General features: G+C 40.8%; 1 protein-coding gene across 1 annotated transcript in view; it reads left to right on the forward strand.

Annotated features, from left to right (window-relative positions):
- The first annotated feature begins 2,670 nt into the window (after window positions 1-2,670).
- Window positions 2,671-22,647, forward strand: part of TMEM178A (transmembrane protein 178A) — a 96,120-nt gene continuing 76,143 nt past the window's right edge. Inside the window, exon 1 of the mRNA XM_006839382.1 lies at window positions 2,671-3,143. Within this exon, the coding sequence (XP_006839445.1) occupies window positions 2,744-3,143 (400 nt within the window). The 5' untranslated portion in view covers window positions 2,671-2,743. The remainder of the gene's footprint in view (window positions 3,144-22,647) is intronic.

A 22,647-nucleotide genomic window follows, 5' to 3' on the forward strand; every position in this document is an offset into this window, starting at 1 on the left:
TTCCCCTAACATTATTGGGGTTGTGGGGTATTATTTCATTGTTAGAAACATCCAAAGAAGAAATTTTAAAACCTGACTGGAGCCATGGGCAGTCGCCGTTGCATAGCTTGTGTATACATGACATGTCACATCACTGCGGATATCATTAATGGCTTACCAGCAGAGGCAGTGCTCTCATTACATACTGCTGGCCCATATTTGTAATGTGTGACTTTTTTTTTTTTTTTAATGAAATACTGTCAAGGGTAATCCATCATATAGTAACCTTTGGATTATATGTTGAGACTGATCTTAAACACAGGCATAAATGAGCTTCAGGGATAATACCACTATCTAAGTTGGGTGTGATCAAAGAGTTCAGACTTTAAAAATGAGGCAGAGCATTATGTTCTTTTAAGTTAAACAGAAGTACCTGAGAAAGAGGTTTCTTTCTATCTAGTTCCAGTTGGGTATAGTGTTATTACATGTAGATAATCCAATGACTCTGAAATGTGGTTGAGTATCTATCTACTTCTTGCAATAAATACACTAGTATTTGAAAAGTGGGTAAAGACTTGTTAAAGGTTTGACAACCCATGTGACCTGCAAATTTTATAATGACTTTATCTCAAAAGGCATATAAAAAATAATAAAAAGGAAGAATGTCAGACAACTCAAGTGAATTTCAGATGTGGGCTCACAGTTAAATGTATTTTCTCTGTGTACCCATAAGGATATAGGCTTTTACATTTATTATAAAATATAAATGAAAGAAAGCTTCTAAATCTTATCATTTTGGTATAAATCCAGATAAGACTCCTTTGATGAGCTTAGTGTTTCCTGTTAAGGAAAAGCTTATAGGTGAGAAGTACACTAAAATTATAATTCTTTGTCTTCTTTACTTAGACTAGAGCTCACTATAGATCTTGCTGAAGCTGTGAGAAACTCCAAGCTATAATTCATATTGTCAGGTCAGCAGAAATGGGCACAGGGGTCTGATATGACTATAAGATTTGCTTAAGTGATCTATGAGCAACTCAGAAAAGGTACACACTCTTCATTGGAACATTTCCTCTGTAGGTGGTGAGCACAAACAGCAATGAAAATAAACGCCAGTAAGATTCTTATACCACCTTTACCCATGTCATTCCAGAGGAAATATATAAATCACATTCATACCAATTGATGTGGGGCACTAATTAATAAGTCCCATTAAACTGCAGAGTAATGACATTTAGTACCTAATAAATGCCTCATAATCTCTTGATCATTAATATTTCATAGCATAAGAACACAGGAATTACCACTCTTGGGCTCATCCAACATGGCTTTCTATCTTGAGGGGTGGCACCAAGGGCACTAAGTGGCACAAGGGTATTGCATCTCTGTTGTAAAGATCATGCAACATAAGAAAATTAACTATTTCAGTATCCTGGGTCCTCACATTTCCTCATTTAGGAAAATGAATTTGCCTGAATTCTGGAAATTCACTTTTTTTTTAACTGCTTAGTGTTGTGGAGGAGCAGAGTCAAGCTGAAACAGTGACTTCAGTGTGCAGCATTGCTTTGCTGTGGAGCCTCCCAGCCCAGGCAGAAACTTGCACATAAGAAAATCATTACTTTGATTTATTACTGGGGGCTTTCTTGATTCAAAGGCAATAATCACCTCACAGAGCAGGTGCCACTGCAAGGGTTTATTGATCCCATGTTCTTTCAGAAATTTAAGGAGGCCAGTCAACCTGTGGGTCCTGGTGTGGCGCTGTAGGATAAATATCGGACTGCTAACAACAAGGTCGGTGGTTCAAACCCACCAGCTGGTCCTCAGAATCTCTATAAGTCGGAACCGACAACAGTCAACCACAGAGTAGCCTGAAATGAAGTATGATAAAATCTCTGGCCATTGTTCTATAGGTCCAGTTCTTTAGTTCCAGAAGAGGGGCTGGAGCAGATAGAACTCTTAGAGGTTCCACTTGGTGAGAAAGAGAAAGCATCTCTGTGAGAGTTACCAAGGGGTCTAAGAGGCTGCCTTCTTCAGGGGCCAGGAGAAAGGGTCTTCAGTTTCAGATCTACATTTCCAAGAGTTAAATCCCATGCAGCTCGACCTGGATGGAAATTGCTTCTGGTTCCAAAACGGGACACTGATCAAAATCAGGTAGCATGAGGAACAAAACTGTTACTGATTGATGTTCACGGACATCTTTTAAGGTCATTGGAGGGGAGAGGTGGGGGAGGCGGTGAGCTCCAGGGTAGGTGGAGAGAAACATCGATCAAGTCCAGGGCAGGGATATAAAAGGAGACGGAGCCGGAAAGTAGAGAAACAAAATAAGAGGAAAATGAGACATAGAGGAGTTGAAGAAAAGTGCACGGAAAGTAGGAACAGGGTTGGAGAGAGAGGAGGAGAAGGAAGAGAAAGGCGAAGACGGGGAGGAGGAGAAGGGAGATCGTGGGAGAGAAGGGCAGATCTGGAGGTGGGGCGCGGAGAGTGAGGAAAGGGGGCTGGAGACTGATAGGAGGCACGAAAGTGAGTGCGGCGCGGGGGAGGGAGAGGTGACTGGGGACTGGCGAGGGGGCGGTCGGGCGGCCGGTGGGAAAGGGAGATAAGGCCGGCGGAGAGGGAGCTAGCGGGGCGTCGTGCGGAGGGCGGGGAGGCCGTGGGAGGGAGGTGGGGGCGGAAGGGAGGGAGCGCGGAGGAGAGCCGAGGCCAAGTGCATTGTGTCTGGCGGCGGCGCGCGAGCCCACCGGCTGCAGCGGCGGGGCGGGAAGCCATGGAGCCGCGGGCGCTCGTCACGGCGCTCAGCCTCGGCCTCAGCCTCTGCTCCCTGGGGCTGCTCGTCACGGCCATCTTCACCGACCACTGGTACGAGACCGACCCCCGGCGCCACAAGGAGAGCTGTGAGCGCAGCCGTGCCGGCGCCGATCCCCCGGACCAGAAGAACCGCCTGATGCCGCTGTCGCACCTGCCGCTGCGGGACTCGCCCCCATTGGGGCGCCGGCTGCTCCCGGGTGTCGCTGGGCGCGCCGACCCGGAGTCCTGGCGCTCGCTGCTGGGGCTCGGCGGGCTGGACGCCGAGTGTGGCCGGCCGCTCTTTGCTACCTACTCGGGCCTCTGGAGGAAGTGCTACTTCCTGGGCATCGACCGGGACATCGACACCCTCATTCTGAAAGGTGAGCGGCGGCGTATCCTGTGCCCCTGACGCCCGGGTGTGGAGCGCAACCCGCGACTCCCCAGGGATGCGCGGGTCCCCGCGGCTACGTTCCCGCACATTCTTTCATCCTTCCCGGCCGCCTCCCTTCTCCCTCTCCCTTTCTTTCCCCTCTTTCTCCTGTCTACTTCTCCTCTCTCTTTTCCTTCTTTCTTTGACTCTTCTGCTTTAGCCGCCACCCCACCCCCCCAATCTCCTTTTCTGCGTTTGTCTCCCTCTTTCTCTCTTTTCCTCTCCTCTTGTCCTTACTTTGCATATTTGCCGGACTTGGAACGTGTGTGTGTTTTCTTGACGCTGCTCCCCATAAGGTTAACAACCAAAAAGACTCAGTTTTTCCCATTCAGGCGCCTTCTCCCTGAGTTGTGCTGTCCTTTGAGAAATACCCCTTGGGGGAAAGTGGTGCAAACCTCGGAAGAGGGGAACAGATATTACTATTGGGGAGCAACCTTCCTTTGAACACCTGAGGTGCAGGGTTTGTGTGTAGTAAGAAGTAGGTGAAGAGTGCTCCTTGATCACAGGACACCGATGTTTTTCGGATGACTCCTTTTCTCCTGGCGCCCACCTCTGTGTCTAGGTACAACTGGAGGAGCTCGGAGAGAATCTGACCAAGTCCTTTAAAGTAGAGCAGCGAGATTTGCACACGGAGTCTCTACATCATCATTCGCTCTTATGGTGTTGTTTGTCTTGCTGGTTATTTGGCACTGAGTTGTGAACAACACCTGGCTCCCTTGCATATAATCAGAGAGGTAGAACATTTGTGTGTGTGTGTGTGTGTGTGTGTGTGTGTGTGTGTGTGTGTGTGTGTGGAGGGGAGGGAGTGTAATTCCATTCATGTAAAAATATTCCATGTGACAAGCCTATTTGTGAGGCTTCCTTTTAACTTCCAGAACTCAACCCTTTATATTTAAAAATTTTTTTCTCTATGATTTAAAAAAAAAAGCTTATTTCCCTTGAATTCATTATTGCCAAAGGGAAAAAGACTAAAAGCAGTGCGTTTTAATGCTTAGTAGTGTTTAGGAGCTCAAAGGCAAACAAATCGATTTGTGTTGGATTACATTTGGAGTTAAATTACACAGAAAGGAGGGGTTAATACTGTGTTGGCCTTCAGAGTCTTGTAGTTGGCATATTCTTTACATCTCAAGCATGTCAACTTCTTCCTTCCCATAGCTAGCTCCACTGGGGACTGCTATCCCAAATCTGTCTGTTTATGGAAGGACTCCAGCACTTTTGGGGGGAATTGGATACAGTAATCTTGGGAGGTACATCCTTTTTCTTTCCTCTCCTAACTCTCCTCCAAATCTGATTTCTCCTCATGAAGCTGCTGCATAATTAATTCTGATAGTAGCATAGTACACGAACAAACAGTAAAAGCAGAATTTGGAGGCTCAGTTATGGAATGCTCATTTAGGAAAGGCAATTTTGAAAGCTAAGCAGTGTAGTCTGTCTTTGGAAATGACAGAACTGCATTTCCTTGCACTCTTTGAATGCCTGGAGTATTTGATTGCATGCATATTGAATGTAAAGTAAAGTCTAATCTCACAGCAGGAGAGGGACCCCATAGGAAACAACATACACCCAATCCAGAATGAAATCATCTCAGAGGTGTAAGGGACATTAGAGATCATTGAATCCAATCTCCTGCCCATTGTCCAAAATCCCTTCTACAGTCTTTTGATTGTCCAGTACAGTACTTCCAGAATACAGAACTTATATATTAATTAAAAGAACAAGCATTTTTCTAATTATGAATTCCTATTTCGATGGCTTTTTAGATTAAAGCAACCTCAGGAGTGTTTTAGGATGTAATCTGGAGATGGGCTCTCCATTGTTGGCTTTGCTGCTGATTTTCAGTGTGCCCTTCAACAAGTGTCCAGGCCTCCTTGGCCTTTAGTTTTCTTCTCTGTGGTATCAGAAAATCTTGACTATACTGCAGGGGATTTTCTAGTTCTCTCTATCATTGTTGTAACAATGGTGGTGGTGGTTATGTGCCGTGGAGTCGGTTCCAACTCATAATGAGCCTGTATAGGGTTTCCGAGGCTATAAATCTTTATGGGAGCAGAAAGCCTCATTTTTTCCACATGGAACAGCTGGTAGTTTTGAACTGCTGACCTTGTGGGTCACAGCCCAATTTGTAACCACTACGCTACTGGAGTTTCTTGGGAAGTTAATGAGCTGACAGCTACTAAGAAATGAGGGAAGAACAGCTGCTGGTACTACCTTGAGTTATACCCTGACTGATGGTGACCCCAAGCATAATGGAACAAAATACTGCCTGATCCTGTGACATCCCCATGATTGGTTGCAGATTGGATCATTGTGACCCACAGATACTTTTCATTGGCTGAGTTTTTAAAGCCGATCACCAGGCCTTGCTTCCTAGTGTGGCTTAGGCTAGAAGCTCCCCTGAAATCTATTCAGCATCATAGCAACATGCAAGCCTCCCCTGACAAATGGGCGGTGGCTGCACATGAGGTGAATCAGCTGGGATTGAACCTGGGTCTGAAAAGCAATAATAGTTCTATCACAGACCTACAATGCCTCTGTTGGTGCATTCTAAGATCCTAATTTGTTCCAAACATGGCCAAAATGCATCTAATATAAATCTCTGGCTCTCAATTTTATCATCTGTGAAATCAATGGGTTGGTCCCTAACAGCTTTAATAATCTATGAACCTGTGAATCATTTGAGAAAAGAAAATGTAACCAACATAAAAGAAATGGAGAAAATTAGTCATATGAGGGAGGGGATAGAAAAGAGGCACAAGAATACACTAAGATACTTAATGGGCTATCAAGAGAGGAAAATTCAACTTTAAAAAAAAAAAAATGCATATCTAGAAGGCAAAGCCAGAAGGTAGGAGGCAGTTGCTTAGAGGAAAATGTAGAATTTATAATATGGAAAACATTCTCACACAACTGGAGCTGTGTTTCCTTTTACTGGGGGCAGAAAAAGTGTTTTCAGAGAGTTACAGAAGTGACAGAAACAAACACACAATAACAGTTGGTTTGGAAATGATACATATAGTATATATGTGCTATTTGAGCAATACACACACTTACATACACTGATGACGTCAGTAAGGATCAAGACCTGAACCCTAAGCTGCTCTACCAGAGACCTCCAACAAAGAATGAGTCACTAGTTGGAATCCAGTTGATTATTCAGTAGCAAGTTCTCCTAATAGTGCTATACTGACCATAGTTCATACCCTTGCTAACAGATATATTCTGAAGATTTGTTTATCAAATACTTTAGAGATATTAGGTTCACACTCTATTTCCATAGTTACTATTCACTAAATACTCACCAAAGCCTATTAATGGAAGGTAATAATACTAAGATTTGTCTACACATGTAAAACTTTTTTTTTTTTTAACTTTTTTTAATTGTGAATGGATCATCAGTTTTACAGTCAATAAATCATACATTTCATTTCATCTCCATTGCAATCCTGTCGGGGTTCTTTTGAATATGAATTGGTTAGTTTATTCAAAGTCAACTCAGATTCTTCCACAAATACCCATCTTGCAGCACTGGATAACATGATGCTTTGCTTGTCAAAGGACTTGGCTGTGATAAGTAGGCAAATGAGATCATCATTCTTCACCAAGCCTTCACAGGGCTGGAAATACTTGCGTAAACCTTGGGTACAAGGTTTAGCAGTATGGACTTTCAAGCGTAGGGTCAGGTCCTAACATATGACTGGGAGTATGAGTGGTTTGAAAGAAACCTTTAGATGTAAAAACTCTAGACGGCCAGTAAGAGAGGTAGGGATAGTGGGAAAACCTTTCAGGATGCGATTCTATGAGTATAAAGGGCACAGGAAATTATAGGAGGTGACATAAAGGTTGATTCTTCATGCGTTCATGTATCCATCCATTGTCTTATTTATTCTACAAAGATACGATTATATTGAGATTTAGGCATTGTTCTGGGTACACAAGATTCTATGATAAAATTCCTGCCCTCACAGTGTTTATATTAAGTTGTTCTTGTTAAGGGCTGTCAAGTTGGCTCCAACTGATAGCAACCTTGCATAGGGTTTCCGAGGAGGAGCTGGTGGGTTTGAACAGCCAACCTTGTGGTTCACAGTCTAGTGCTGATCCACAGCACCACACCAAGAGTCCTTATATTAAGAAGTGGAGTTTATAATTTCTAGTGGATTATATAGCAACTTGTGGCACTGTGGGTTAATGTGCTAGAATGCAAAGTCGGTTTGAACTGCAAGGTCGGAGGTTCAAGCTTACCAATTGCCCCTCGGAAACCCTACACAGGGCCACTATAGGTCAGAATTGACTCAACAGCATTTAACAACAACAACTCTTAAGAGAAGGAGCACTGGTTGCGTGTGAGTTACCCATTGTACATTTAATTGCAAGGTCAGCAGTTCATGTCTACTAGATGCTCCTCCGGAGAAAGATGAGATTTTTTGCTCCTGTAAAAGATTTACAACCTCAGAAACCCTATGTAGGGTTGCTATGAGTCGGAACCAACTTCATGGCACACAACCACCACCACTCTTAGCAGGTTATGGGGAGATTTCCAGAATATAACCTGAGAGCACATTGGGAAGCCTGCTAGCCTTGGTAGGTAAATGACAGAAAATAACTACAAAAACAGTGTTGGATACTGTATGCTTGGGGGATTCCCAGCTATTCTGTTCCAAGCCAAATTCTTATGTTTAAGCTAATGGATAAACAGGAAGATAGGAGGACAGATGGAGTGAGACTCAGTTGGAAACATTATAGAGTGCTTCTTTTACTTACTGAAAACACTGACTTTAATGAACAAACATTGATGAGACTTGTGCATACAGTATGAAGAACTTTGGAGAAACTACTTTTAAATAGGAATTTGAGTCATTGAAATGATATTGAAAGTTACAAATGCTCTTCTACTTGTCTTAACTTTAATTTTTATTTCATGAATTAAAAGTTCCCTTAGAGAAAATAAATATTAATGTTCAAATCTATGTACCATATTTATGTAAACCAAATGATAACAGTATATATACCTCTAATAAACAAGAGGCAAATCAGTGTTGTAGTGTTTTTATTTTTATGAAATAAAAAAAATGATAGTTCCAGAAATGTGAAAATTCTGATTCTAATTCTGTATGTGAAATCTTTCAATTTATATAAATCATGTGGAATTGATTCTTGAGACTTGAAATAAAGCATGTCCTTGTGGTTTCAGAAGCATTTTTTCCCTAATGAGATAAACAGATATCAAAGACTGTGGGACATAAATGTTTTCTCTCTGTTCTCTGCAAGACAGAGAAAGTTGGTTGAATTTGTTGGGTCTGCTCTTCAATCTGTTAATGATTTATCTGTTTCCCCTGTTGCTTATTCTCCATGAAATTAATAGTCTGTACAGGACCCACCAAGTTCTACCTGACACAGAAATAGATGGATGATATTCTTCAGCTCATTTGTAGACCAAAATTTCATTTGTGTTACAATAATTATCTCCCCAAAGCAGATACAGCTAGGAAAACTGAGAGCAAAGTTTCTCTCCCCATGCCCACCCAGTAGTTTACATACTGTTATCAGATAAAGCTAGGGCCAAAGAAACTGTTGGCTCAGGGGATTGCTGGGAATGTGACTGGAGTTCCCGGGTGCTGCAAATAGTTCATGCAACTGGCTGCTAACCAAAAGGTTAGAGGTTTGAATCCACCCAGAGGCACCACAGAAGAAAAGTCTCTGGTGATCTACTTTGCAAAAAAATTGACTAATTTTTTTAAAACCTCATAGAGGATGCTCTACTCTGACACACAGGGAGTCTCCATGAGTTAACTCTTCAACTGATTTTGGATAGAATGTGACTAAGATTTCCTTTCTTGACTGTTTTTAGCATCATCTTATAAAATTAATTCCTTGTATAATTATATGCAAGGGCTACTGTACTGTATTTATCATAAAAAAAGATAAAAGCAAAATATGAAGGGATGTGTTAGAAATACATAGATTTCAACTATTTTCATCCTGGATGTCAGAGATTCCTTTGTATTGCTGGAATGTACATACACCATTTCAGGGACTGTGTCTTACTTCTTAAAAAAGAGCCCAGTTTCACATCTAGGTAGAGCAGGGCATAACTTTTCCTATCATAGTAGCAATTCATGTTGGGTCTCCCAATGCACTTTTACACCACACACATTCTACGCAGGAGAGAGAAGAGGATACATTTGATTTCTGTACCATTTATGACACTGTTGTTGTTGTTAAGTGCTGCAGAGTTGGTTCCAAACCATAGCAACCCTGTTTTAGGTGGGTTTGAACCACCAACCTTGTAGTTAGCAGTCCAGTGCTTATCTGAGAACACCATACCAGGAATCCATTTATGACATTAGGCATAGTTAGTATACGTATAAAAGGAGCCCTATTTGATTAAGTGGACTCCTGGTGTGGCACTGACAGACAATCAGAGGATTGCTAACCAGACGTTAACTGCAAGGCTGGCGGTTCAAACCCACCTGCCACTCCTTGGAAACCCTAGCAACATTTGATTAAGTGATCCTGGTGTGGTGCTGTAAGATAAGCACTAGACTGCTAACCACAAGGTTTGTAGTTCAAACTCACCAACCACTCTTTTCAGAAACCTTGTACAGGATTGCTAAGTGTTGGAACTGACTCGACAGCCCTTAAAAACACAACTGTTTGCCAGTTTATACTATACAACTGGTTTTTTGTTTTCGTTTTTCCATACTGACTTTTTATATTCATGCCTTTAAAAAAATTGTGATAATAGACTCCAAGAAAACATTTTTCATTTTAATATTTTTCTATGTACAATTTAGTGATGTTAATTACATTCATCATGTGGAATCATCACCACTATCCATTTGCAAAAATTTCCATCACCCTTAACAGAAACTCAGTGCCCCCTAAGCAAGACCTTCCCATTGTCCCCTTCCTCAAGTCCCTGGTAACCACTAATGGACTTTGATCTCTATGTTTCATGTAAATGGGACGCTATGATATTTATCCTTCTATGACTGACTGACTTCACTCAGCATAACGTTTTCAAGATTTACTCATGTTGTAACATACCAGGGTCATATTTCTCGTTATGATTAATATTCCATCGTATGTGTGTATACCACATTTTGTTTATTTACTCTCCTGTTGATGGGCATTTAGCTTGTTTCCAACCTTGGGGTATTATGCACAGTGCTGAAATAATCATTAGTGGACAAGGCTATTTCTGTCCCAGTTTCAATTTCATTATATACCTAGGGATGGAACTGCTGGGTCATTTAGTCATCTTAGGAGCCCTGGTGGTTCTATAGGTTATGTACTGGACTGCTAATCACAAGTTCAGTGGTTCAAACTCACTTGCTCCACAGGAGAAAGATGAGAGTGTCTGCTCACAAGATTTACGGCCTCCGAAATCCTGAGTTGCTGTGACTTGGAATCGACTCAGTGGCATTGGGTTTGTTGGTTTGGTTTTTGGTATAGTCATCCTATGTTTACGTTTTGGAGGAATTGTCAGCACAACAGATGCACCCATTTACTATTCCATCAGCAATGGTTAAAAGTTCCAGTTTCTCTAGATCCTTGCCTATATACATACGTCAACTCAGTGATTGTGTGTAGGGTTTCCAAGAGTGGCTGATGGGTTTGAACTGCTGATCTTGTGGTTACCAGTCCAGTGCTTATCCTACAGTGCCACACCAGGGCTCACTGATATCTTTGACACTACACAACTCTTAATGACTAGATTTGTATTTTTGTCTTCCCCCACTATTTTTTGAGACTGATCCTATTCAAGTATGATACTCAGTGTTTCAACACATTCTATTCATGAAGGTTATCTTGAATGGGAATTCAATTCTCACTTGCCTGTCTACTAGCAAAAAAGAGATATTTGCTTCTGTTTTTACCATCTCCACTCTGGAACTCTTTTTTTTTTTTTTTTAACATTTGTAATGTGAATTGTTGTTGCTAAGTGCTGTCAAGTCGGTTCCGACCCATAGCGACCCTGTACAGGGTTTCCGAGGGTGTTAATCTTTACGGGAGTAGAAAGCCTCATCTTTCTCCCACGGAGCGGCTGGTAGTTTCGAACCGCTGACCTTAAGGTTCGCAGCCCGATTCGTAACCACTGTGCTACCAGAGCTCCTTATGTGAATAGAGGGATGGTTTACATAGGAGATCATCAGTTTTACACTCATCGTTTCATTCCAGTTATTACAATCCCCTCTGTGTATCATCATTCAACAGTGTTGTCTTCTATTCCCTTTGTTGTTGTTTTTGGGCGGGGGGAGGATGTACACAAAAACATTCAGGAATATCTAATCATTTAAACAACCAAAGGGCACATTCAGCAAGCCTGTTTCCTGGCCACCAGCACTCAGTCTTTCTCTTTCCATGAGTCTAGAGTCCTCAGCTACTCTATCTCTCCATGTCGTCATCTCTGCCTCCATCTCTGGTGTTGCTGTTTTTCTGGATAGGGTGCCACATTTCAGGAATTGTCTTTTAAAAATAATTTCTAAACACAGAAGTAGATGGTGCTTTAAGTGGCTTGTGGTCAAAATGGCCAGAATCATTGACATTTCCCACTCACAATGCCTCATAGATAACATTTAGCAATCCCCTGGAGGGGAAAAGAAAAAAGAGGTTTTGCTATGTCATAGAAAGTTCATGTCCAATTATATCTGAGTTGCTGTGATTTTTTCCTTAGCTACTGATTTTTCTTCTTCAGAACTCCAAAAAGAGCCCTCAAACCCCATCAGGCAAACTGCTCATAATTGCAAGTGTTCTTGATTGCCATAGATCAGCTTTTGTTGGGGGAGCATCTGGACCTTACACTTAGTAAGAGCTGGCAGTTGTTTAATCAAATAGGGCTCTTTTAATACTGTGCCTAATGTCACAAATGGTACAGAAATAAAATGCATCTTCTTTTCTCCCCTGCACAGGATGGTGAATATGTGTGATAAAACATTGAGGGGCACAGGGAGACTTCCAGTACCAATGAGTCTAATACTAACAGTCTATGAACCCAAGTGAGGTCTTAGAACACATTTAGGAAGTGTCTTGGTTTCAGTGTTGCTGTAACACAAATACCACAGTGGGTGGCTCTAAAGAATAGAAAGTTATTTTCTCACAGTTTTGTTGTTGGTGTTTGTTAAGTGCTGTTGAATTGATGCCAACTCTTAGCGACCCTTGTATGGGATTTCTAAGGAGTGGCTAGTGAGTTTGAACTGCCAACTTGGCAGTTAGCAGCTCAGTGCTTATCCTACAGAGTCATACCACAAGTCCAAGTCTGGGAGGCTATCCTTTCACAGTTTAGGAAGACGGAAATCCCAGTTTAAGCCACCAGCTTTAGCAGAAGGCTTGTGCTTTTTTTGGTTCTGGGGGACGATCCTCATGTCAGCTTTCTTAGCCCCACCATTGCTCCATTCCTTGGAGATCCTCACCTGGCATCACTCTTCCCTATGTGTGCTTGTCTCTGTCTAATCTTCTCTTCTTATAGAATTCAGAAGTGATTTGATTCAGGATAGACTCCTCACTGATAGGCCTCGCTAACACAACAAGAAACCTCCTATTTCCAAATAGAATTGTTGTTAGATGCGGACTCTAGCAACAACAGAACTCATACGCAACAGCACGAAACACTGCCCGATCCTGTGCCATCCTCACAATTGTTACATTTGAGCCATTGCTGCTGCCACTGTTTTAATCCATTTCATTGGGGGTCTTCTTCTTTTTCACTGACCCTCCACTTTACCAGGCATGGTATCCTTCTCCAGACACTGATTCCTCCTGATAGTAAATACATCTATAATATGAGAGATGAAGTTTTATCATCCTGGCTTCTAAGGTGCATTCTGACTGTACTTCTTCCAACACAAGATTTGTTTATTCTTCTGGCAGTCTGTGGTTCACTTAATATTCTTCTCCAACACCATAATTCAAATGCATCAATTCTTCTACTGTCTGCCTTATTCATTGTCCAACTTTCATATGTATATGAGGCTATTGAAAATACCAAGGCTTAGGTCAGACCCACCTTAATCCTCAAACTGATATTTTTGCTCTTAAAACTTTAAAGAGGTCTTGTGCAGCAGATATGCCTAAAGCAGTACTTCATTTGATTTGATTTTTTGACTGCTGCTTCCATGAGTAGTAACCAAATATGATTCCATCCACAGATTAAGGGTTAGGATTCCGATGCATATTTTGCAGTGAGCTGGGGCCACAATTCAATACATAGCAGGTGGGTTCAGCGTTTCCCTCTCTGATATCTGTGCACATCTGCAATGAGGTGTGCCCTGCGCTATCCACATGTGACCTCTGCTAAGCATCCCATGACCTTGGATTGGAGGTCTTCTCATTCCCTGAGTCCACCTCTCTTGTATCCACCTATGTTTCAGGAAAATCCCCTTGTTCTTTTTTGAGCCTCAATTGTGTGAACATCTGTGACCCAATTTCTTTGATTATTTTCTGGTTAAAAGAAAAAAATAACCAGATTGGGTCATGCTCTTCACTTCCTCACCTCTCACATAAAAGCAGCGCGTGTGATTAATCAAAAAAAGTTGGGAAAAAACCAAACTGGAAGCTTGGTACATAGTACAAGTAGCAAATTATTCTCCTTTGGTGTAAAACATCGGTTCAGTATTTTGGGGTAACTCAGAGAAGATCATTTTAACTATGTAGACTTGCTTTGGGTTAAAAAAAAAATGGCTCTCCTATAGTGACTTAAGAAGCTCTGGTAGTGTAGTGGTTACTAGTCAGGCTAATTTTAAAGTCAGCAGTTCGAAACTACCTTGCATTCATGGGAGAAACATGAGGCTTTATGCTTCCATAAAGATTTACAGCCTTGGGAATCTTATACAGGGTCAGTATGAGTATGAATTGATACCATGCACACCACCACCTCAGTGATTTAAGGATTCCTGTTAGTGTAGTGGGTTATGAGCTGAGCTACTAACTGCAAGGTCAGTTGTTCAAATCTACCAGTCACTCTATGGGAGAAAGATTAGACTTTCTGCTCCCGTAAAGATTTACAGCCTTGGGTCGCTATGAACCGGAACCAACTCGGTGACTGTACTTTTGAAAACTGCATACCACTGATGTTGTTTGTCTAACGCTTGGTGCAGCTGATTGTAAAGATTTATATCACCATAAAGGCATTTGTAAATAGAAAGCAGACTTAATCTTCAAAACCTGGTAAAAATTATGGCAGTTTATTCCTGTTCCTCCACTTTCCCATCGTGTCTCTCAGTGGTTAAAAGTGATTGCGGTGATTAATCTGTTTTATTGCAAGTTTTAACTAAAAGGATGTAACTGAACTTCTTGGAGCATGAGAGTCGTATTCAGCCTTCATGCGACTGACAGCCTTTGTTTGCTGCAGAGTAACGGGAAACTACCAGCAGCACTCCATCTTTCTTGTAACTCAGCCAGATGAGTTGATTGCAGACCAAACAATAATGTCATGAGGACACCCATCAGGGAATGCATTAGCAAGTGAAAAAAGGGGAACAATGCAAACCATAGTTTAGTAGCCCTTATCTTGAATTACTGATAATACACTGAATTATTTTCTGTTAACTTGCTGAGTATGCCTCAGTGTTTACACTTTTAAATATTTTCTTTACAGGTAAAATCAATCCACACATTTCTTCCCTACAAGAACCTAGGGAATCGCTTCTGATAGCTCCAAGTTACCTGACACAGTATATATAGAAAGAGAAGAGACTACAAGTGGGAAATTCTAAATGGATAGGTCATTCCAGAAGGCTTAATTTTCCCTTTACAACAGATTATTTTGATTGTCGACATTGATTTTTCCACACGTCACACAAATGCACACTAGCTTTCATACATAGGGTCTGCAATAGCTGAACAAGCAAGGGTGAGAGGTTATGTTTGACTTGGATCTCTGTCTACATTTTAAGGAATTTTTCTTTTGTGTGGGGGATGTGAGAACATTGATTTCAACCAACCATTGATCAACAAATGCTACCCAGTGTTCGAAAATAAATCTCTTTGAAAATAAGGTTTTGCTTAGTGAAAAACTTTGGTCACAAGTCCCTGCAGAGTGTACTTTCCCTAAACACATCCAAAGCAGAAAGGAAGTTGGGTTGACTCGGTGGAAGTGGGCTCTTGGCTAATTTGAGTTCAAATGACATTTTTAAAGAAGTTCCCACAATTGTGAAAAACCGCTTGCAGTGATGTTTACAATTTCATGGAATTTTTAAGTGTGTGCATCCTGTTTGGTGATACTCAATGAAGTTATCCTGCAAAACAACAGAATTGCTGTCTTGTCATACAGTTGAAAAATTATCAAACAGATAATTAGAGTGACCATTAGATCTAGCAGAGGATTACTTGAATAGAAGTTTTGTTTTGGGGGGATTTTTTAATATGTAATTGCTCAAACCCACCAAGGCTCCTTGGAAACCCTCTGCAGGGTTGCTGTAAGTCACAACCGAAGGCACTTAACAACAACCACTATACAATGGTTGAGCCTCCACCAATTGTAGTTCAGGATTTCTTTTTGTCACTGATAGTTAAGAATTATTGATTTCAGGTGATTCAATCCTCCTCAACATCTAAGAGGTTATAGGAAAACTTTGCTTGCTTGACAGATAATGAGAATTTGGGGTGAAGGAAGCTAAAACTAACAAGTATTGAAAAAATAAATAGACTGAATTAAAGCGTGGCAGGCAAAGCGATGGTGACTGTTAACATGTACGTTCCTGAAAAATGCTGCCGTTTTGTTCAAGTGATTGAAACAAAACAGAAGGCACAAGGCAATCCTTGACTATTCAGCAAAAACAGATAAAACCCAGCCAGAAGATGTCCACTGAAGAAACATCAAAGTCATGATAGATTCCTTTCTCTTTTTTGTCTCAAGTGTTACCTTTTCTTTCTGAGGGAAACTTGAATTGTCACAAAGGAAAACAGATAAGCACATGGAGTTGAAAGGAACATTGAGCAGTGATTCTCACCCGGTTTTTATTCTAGGATGCCCATGATAGGTGATATTCACTTGTGCTACAAACTCCTGTCAATGCAATGCCTGGTATCTCTCTGAAAGCATTTCATGACAATGCCTGTGTATGAGAGCGAATCTATTATCAGCATCATCCTGACATAGTTTTAATTGATAAAACAGTATATTATTTGCACCAGAAGAGGTCCCACAATCTTGTATATAAGAAGCTTAGATATGACAATCTGATTGGCAGTAGGGTGAGGGCTGTACAGAAAGTCCTGATTTTTATCCAGATTGTATATTTCTTTGGGGTGGAGGTTGTATGGTGAGCTGACAGAGATTATGAATACGGGTGCTTATGTCCTCTAAAGTCATCCCTGGGCATCATCACTGATTCGGAAAATTGGGATATGTATTAAATAATGCGTTGTTGTTGTTGTTGTTATGTGCTGTCAAGTCAGTTCCGACTCATAGTGACTTGGTATGGGGTTTCTACGGAGCAACTGCTGAGTCTGAACCACCGACCTTGTGGTTCAAACCGACCTTAAGGTCCAGTGCTTTATCCCACAGCACCATACCAGGACTCCAAATAATTTATTACCTGACTTTACATGGAAAGGAAAGAGACCTTGACTAGTGAACGCAATATTGTAGAAGAATTTACACTTCCATTCTCAAAACGTATTATACTACAGTCATGGTACTAAAGCATCATGGTACTGGTTCAATGACAGACACATACGCAAATGAAATCAAATTGGGAACCCAGAAATACATCTGTCCATTTACAGGCTGTTGTTTTCACAGAGGGGTCAGAGTCCGTTTAATGGGAGGAATTAATAAACTGGATGTTTATTTCCTGAAAAATGAAACAGGACCCTTACTTTGCACCATACACAAAAACTAACTCAAAATGTACCAAAGACCTAAATGATAAAGCCAAAAGTCTAAGGGATCTATAAGCTAATATAGGAACACAAATATGGTGCCTAATTTTTCTTCAGTAATAAAGGTAACAAACACAACTAAAATTGCACAAGCAACAGAAGACCTCCTGGGACCTCCTAAGATTAAATATGCATAACTAAAAATTGTATTAGTCAGAACCTACAGATTGGGGAAAAGTCTTTGGGAATGATATATCTGATAAGGGTCAAATCTCTAAAATATATAGAAAACATTAACAACTCAACAACAAAAAGACAAATAATGCAATTTAAAGATGTACTAAAGACATGAACTGACATTTCACCAAAGAGGGCTTTCAAGTCACCAACACACACAAGAAAATATGCTTGTGATCTTTCGTTATTTTTTGTTGTTGTTAACTGTCATTGAGTTGGTTCTGACTCAAAGCGACCTAGAATAAGGTTTTTGAGAAGCAGCTGGTAAGCCTGTACCACCAACCCTGCAGTTCAAACCGACCTTGTGGTCCAGTACACTATACCCCGGCACAAATCAAAACTAAGATGAGGTACCGTCTTACCCTGCAAAAATGAGCCGGTAAAAACCAGAACACAGATTCCACTACTGGTATTAAATTGCTTTAACCACTATAGAAATTGGTGTGGGGCTTCCTCAAAAAGCAGGAAATAGTAATAAAAAATCAAGCAGTCCTACTCCTAAGCATATGTCTTTGGTGGTGGTGTTAAGGGCCATCCAGTTGGTACTAACTTTATGGCCTTGTACACAATGAAACAAAACACTGTCCAGTGTTTTGCACCAACCTCACAATTCTTGCCTGAACCCATTGGTGCTCCCACTGTGTCAATACATCTCATTTGGGGTCTTCCTCTTTTTTGCTGACTCCCTCCCCCCACCTCACTTTACCAAGCAAGATGTCCTTCTCCAGGGTCTGGTCCCTCCTCATAATATGTCCAAAGTATGAGAGACAAAGTATGGTCATCCTGACTCCCAAGGAGCATTCTGGCTATACTTCTTCCAACACAGATTTATTTGTTCCTCTGGCAGTCCATGGTACTTTTAATATTCTCCTCCAACACTGTAACTCAAATGCATTGATTCTTCTATGGTCATCTTTATTAATTGTCCAATTTTCACATGCATATGAAGTCATTGAAAATAACATCCATGGTTTGGTTCAGTCACACCATAGTCCCCAGACTGACATCTTTGACCTTCAACACTTTATAAAGAGGTCTTGTGCCACAGATTTGCCTAATGCAATATGTTGTTTAATTTCTTGGACTGCTGCTTCCATGAGTGTTGATAGTTGGTCCAAGCAAAATGAAGTCTTTGACAACTTCAATCGTTTCTCCGTTTACCTTGATGTTATTTATTGGTCCAGTTGTGAGGATTTTTGTTGTCTTTATATTGTGGTGTAACCCATACCACATCAGTAAGTATTTAAGTCCTCTTCACTTTCAGCAAGCAAGTTTGTATCATCTGCACATCATATGCTGTTAATGAGTCTTCCTCTAGTCCTGATGCCATGTTTTTCTTCGTATAATTAGATTCTCGAATTATTTGCTCAGCGTACAAATTAAATAAGTATAGTGAAAGTATACAACAATGGCACACAATTTTCCTAATTTTAAACCACTCATTGTTCCCTTAATATATTTGAACAATAGCTTCTTGGTCTATCTATATACAGGTTCCTCATGAGCACAATTAAGTATTCTGGAATACTCATTCTCTGCAATGTTGTCCATGGCTTGTCGTGAGCCACACAATCTAAAGCAGTCAATAAAACACATCATTCTGGTATTCTCTGCTTTCAGTCAAGGTCCATTTGACATTAGCAGTGATATCCCTTATTCGACATCCTCATCTGAATCTGGTTTGAACCTCTGGCAGTTCCTTTTAAATGTACTTTTGTAGTTTTTTAATTATCTTTAGCAAAATTTTACTTCCATACAATATTGATATTTTCCAATGATTTCCACATTCTCTTGGGTCACCTTTCTTTAGAATGGTCACAAATATGGATCTCTTCTAATCAGCTGACCTGGTAATTTCTAAATTTTTTGGCATAGATGAGTGAGTGCCTCCAGTGCTGCATCCATCTGTTTGTTGAAAGATTTCAACTTGTATTCCATCAATTCCTGGAGTTTTGTTGTTAGACAGTGCCTTCAGTGCACCTTGGACTCTTGATCATATGCTACCTTTTGAAATGGTTGAACACTGACCATTTCCTTTTGGTATAGTGACACTGTGTATTCCTTCCATGTTCATAGGATGCTTTCAATATTTTGCCCATAGAAACCTTCATTATTGCAAGTTATGGCTTGAATTTTTTCTTCAGTTCCCTCAGCTTTAGAAATGCTGAGTGTATCCTTCCCTTTTGGTTTTCTAACTGCAGATCTTTGCACGTTTCACTGTAATACTTGACCTTGTCTTCTCAAGCTGCCCTTTGAAATTTTCTATTTAGCTGATTTACCTCCTCATTTCTTCCATTTGCTTTAGCATCTCTGTGCTGGAGAGCAAGCTATAGAGCCTCTTCTGACATCAATTTTGGTCTTTTTCTTCTTTCTTGTATTCTTAATGGCCTTTTGCTTTCTTACTGTGTGATAGTCGTGACGTCCTCCCACTACTCCTCTGATTTTTGGTCAGTAGTGTCTAATGCGTCAGATCTGTTCTTGAGATATCTTAAATTCAGGTGGGATATGCTCAAGATTATATTTTGGTTCTTGTAGACTTGTTTTAATTTTATTCAGCTTTAGTCTGAATTGCACATGAGCCATTGATGGTCCGCTCCACAGTTTGCCCCTGTCTTTGTTTTGACTGATGATATGGGGCTTTCCCACTGTCTCCTTCCACAGATGTCAATTTGACTTCTGTGTCTATGTCTAGGGAACTAAAACTACTGTCAGAAACAGATGTGTGCATACCTATGTTTATTGCTACCACTAGTTTGTCAGTGTGTCTTACTGTTGTGACTTGTGTGCTGCTGTACTAAAATACTGCCACCAGTATTTTAAATACCAGCAGGGTCACCCATGGTGGACAGGTTTCAGTGGAGCATTTAAACTAAAATAGGCTAAGACTGACCACTTCTGAATGGTTAGTCACTGAAAACTGTATGAACAGCAGCAGAGCATTGTCAGACATTGTGCCAGAAAATGAAGCCCTTAAGTTGGAAAGCACTCAAAATACAACAGAGGAATAGCTGCCTCCTCAAATTGGAGTTGACCATAATGAAATAAATGGAATTAAGCTTTTGGGACCTTCATTTACTGATGTGACACAACTTAAAATGAGAAGATACAGCTGTGAACATCCATCAATAATTAGAATGTGGAATTATGCAATATAACTCTAGGAAAATTGGAAGTAGTAAAAAATGAAATGGAACACATAAAGATAGATATCCTAGGCATTTAGTGAGTTGAAACTGACTAGTGTTCACCATTTTGAATTAGACAATCATGTGGTTTACTATACCAGGAATGACAAACTGAAGAGGAATGGTGCACGTTCATCGTCAAAAATAACATTGCAAACTACAAAAATGGAAGAACGTACCATGCTCCTGGATAAGAAGACTTAACATCATGAAAATGTCAATACTGCCCAAAGCAATTTACACATGTAAAGCAATCCTAATCCAGATTCCAACAACATTCTTCAAAGACATGGAAAAAACAATTACAAACTTTATATGGAAAGGAAAGAGACCCAGGATAAGCAAAGCACTGCTTTAGAAGAAGAATACGGTTGGAAACCTCTCACTCCCTGACTTCAAAATTTACTACATGGCTACAGTGGTCAAAACAGCTTGGTACTGGTACTGGTATGGATACGGGTACAATGAAAGATACATAGATCAATGGAACAGCTCGAGAGTCCAGAAATTACCCCATCTACATACAGCCATCTGATTTTTGACAAAATAGCTAAATATATCACATGGGGAGGTGATAGTCTCTTCAACAGATGGTGCTGGCAGAACTGGAAAGCAATATGTAAAAGACTGAAACAAGACCTTCACCTCACACATTATACAAAAACCAACTCAATATGGATTACAGACCTAAATGTGAATCCCAGAATTATGAAGGCCATCAATGAAAAAATAGGGACAAATGTGAGGGATTACACAGGGAATAATTCAGGGAATACACAGACTACAAAACATTTTGAAACTGCAAACAAAAGTAGACAAATAGATGAGTGGGACATACTAAAAATTAAAAACTTATGGACATCACCAGAAGAGTTAAAAGGGAACCCACAGAATGGGAAAATATCTTTTGCAATGACATATCAGACCAGGGACTTATTTCTAAAATATATAGGAAACTACAACACCTCTACAAGAAAAAGATAAATAACCCAATTAAAAAATGGGCACAGTACATGAACAGACACTTCACCAAGGAGGAGATCCAGGCAGCCAACAAACATATGAAGAAACATTCACGATCACTAGCCATTAGAGAGATGCAAATCAAAACAACAATGAGATATCATCTCACACCAGCAATAACAGCAAAGATCAAAACAGTAGAGGACAATAAATGCTGGCAGGGATGTGAAGAGACTGGGATGCTCCTGCATTGCTGGTGGGACTGCAAAATGGTCCAAACTCTCTGGAAAGCAATATGGCGCTTCCTCAGAAGGTTGAAAATAGTGAAATACCTTGTGATCCAGCAATTCCTCTACTTGGTATTTACCCACAAGAAATATGAGCCATAACATGAGTAGATAGATGCACACCAGTGTTCATAGCAGCACTATTTACAATAACAAAAAGATGGAAACAGCCTAAGTGCCCATCAGCTGAAGAATGGATAAACAAACTGTGTTACATACACACAATTGAATATTATGCTATCTTGAAGAGTAACAAGGAGGCTGCAAGCCACCACATAACATGGATGAACCCTGAGGACATTATGTTGAGTGAAATTAGTCAGTCACAAAAGAAGTAATACTGCATAGGACCACTAATGTAAAAGACTAAGAAAAAGAACCCATACTTAAGGGGGGGATTCTTTGCTGGTTACTGGGATGTGGAGGGTAAGATGAGGGGAGGTAGGGGAAGGTGGAGCACAGGGTAGGGAATAGACACAGGATAGTTTGGGTGCTAGGGAGGGGGGGCACTACACCAGAAGGGGGAGGGGAATGGAAGAACAAAACAGATGGGAGAACAACTAGGCAGGTTTGCATGGGCTAAGTGGGACAGAGGTAAATAATGATGTATGCACAACCTTGGAACAGTAGGGCTCTGGGATACAGGGATTGAGACATCATTGGAATGGGGAAAAGGGAAGAAATAATCCCCATCATTGGAATGGGGAGAAGGGGGGAAAGACATGCTTGGCTGTCTTTCAAATCTTGGTTTCCCTTGCATACCATTATAAAATAGACACTGGAGGGGGAGAGAAAGGAATAGCCAGAAATATCACCATAGAAAGCTTGTATGTCCATCTTCTGCCTATAACTGATTAGAATACCTAAAATGAGGCTACAACGTGCCCAGTGAAGGAGGCTTCCTGTGGAGCCTCTGCATTACGTAAGACCATAGGTGGAGTCCTGAACAGCATCCAGAATCTTC

The sequence above is a fragment of the Chrysochloris asiatica genome, unplaced genomic scaffold, assembly GCF_000296735.1.
Source record: "Chrysochloris asiatica unplaced genomic scaffold, ChrAsi1.0 scaffold00024, whole genome shotgun sequence".
Classification (NCBI taxonomy): Eukaryota; Metazoa; Chordata; class Mammalia; order Afrosoricida; family Chrysochloridae; genus Chrysochloris; species Chrysochloris asiatica.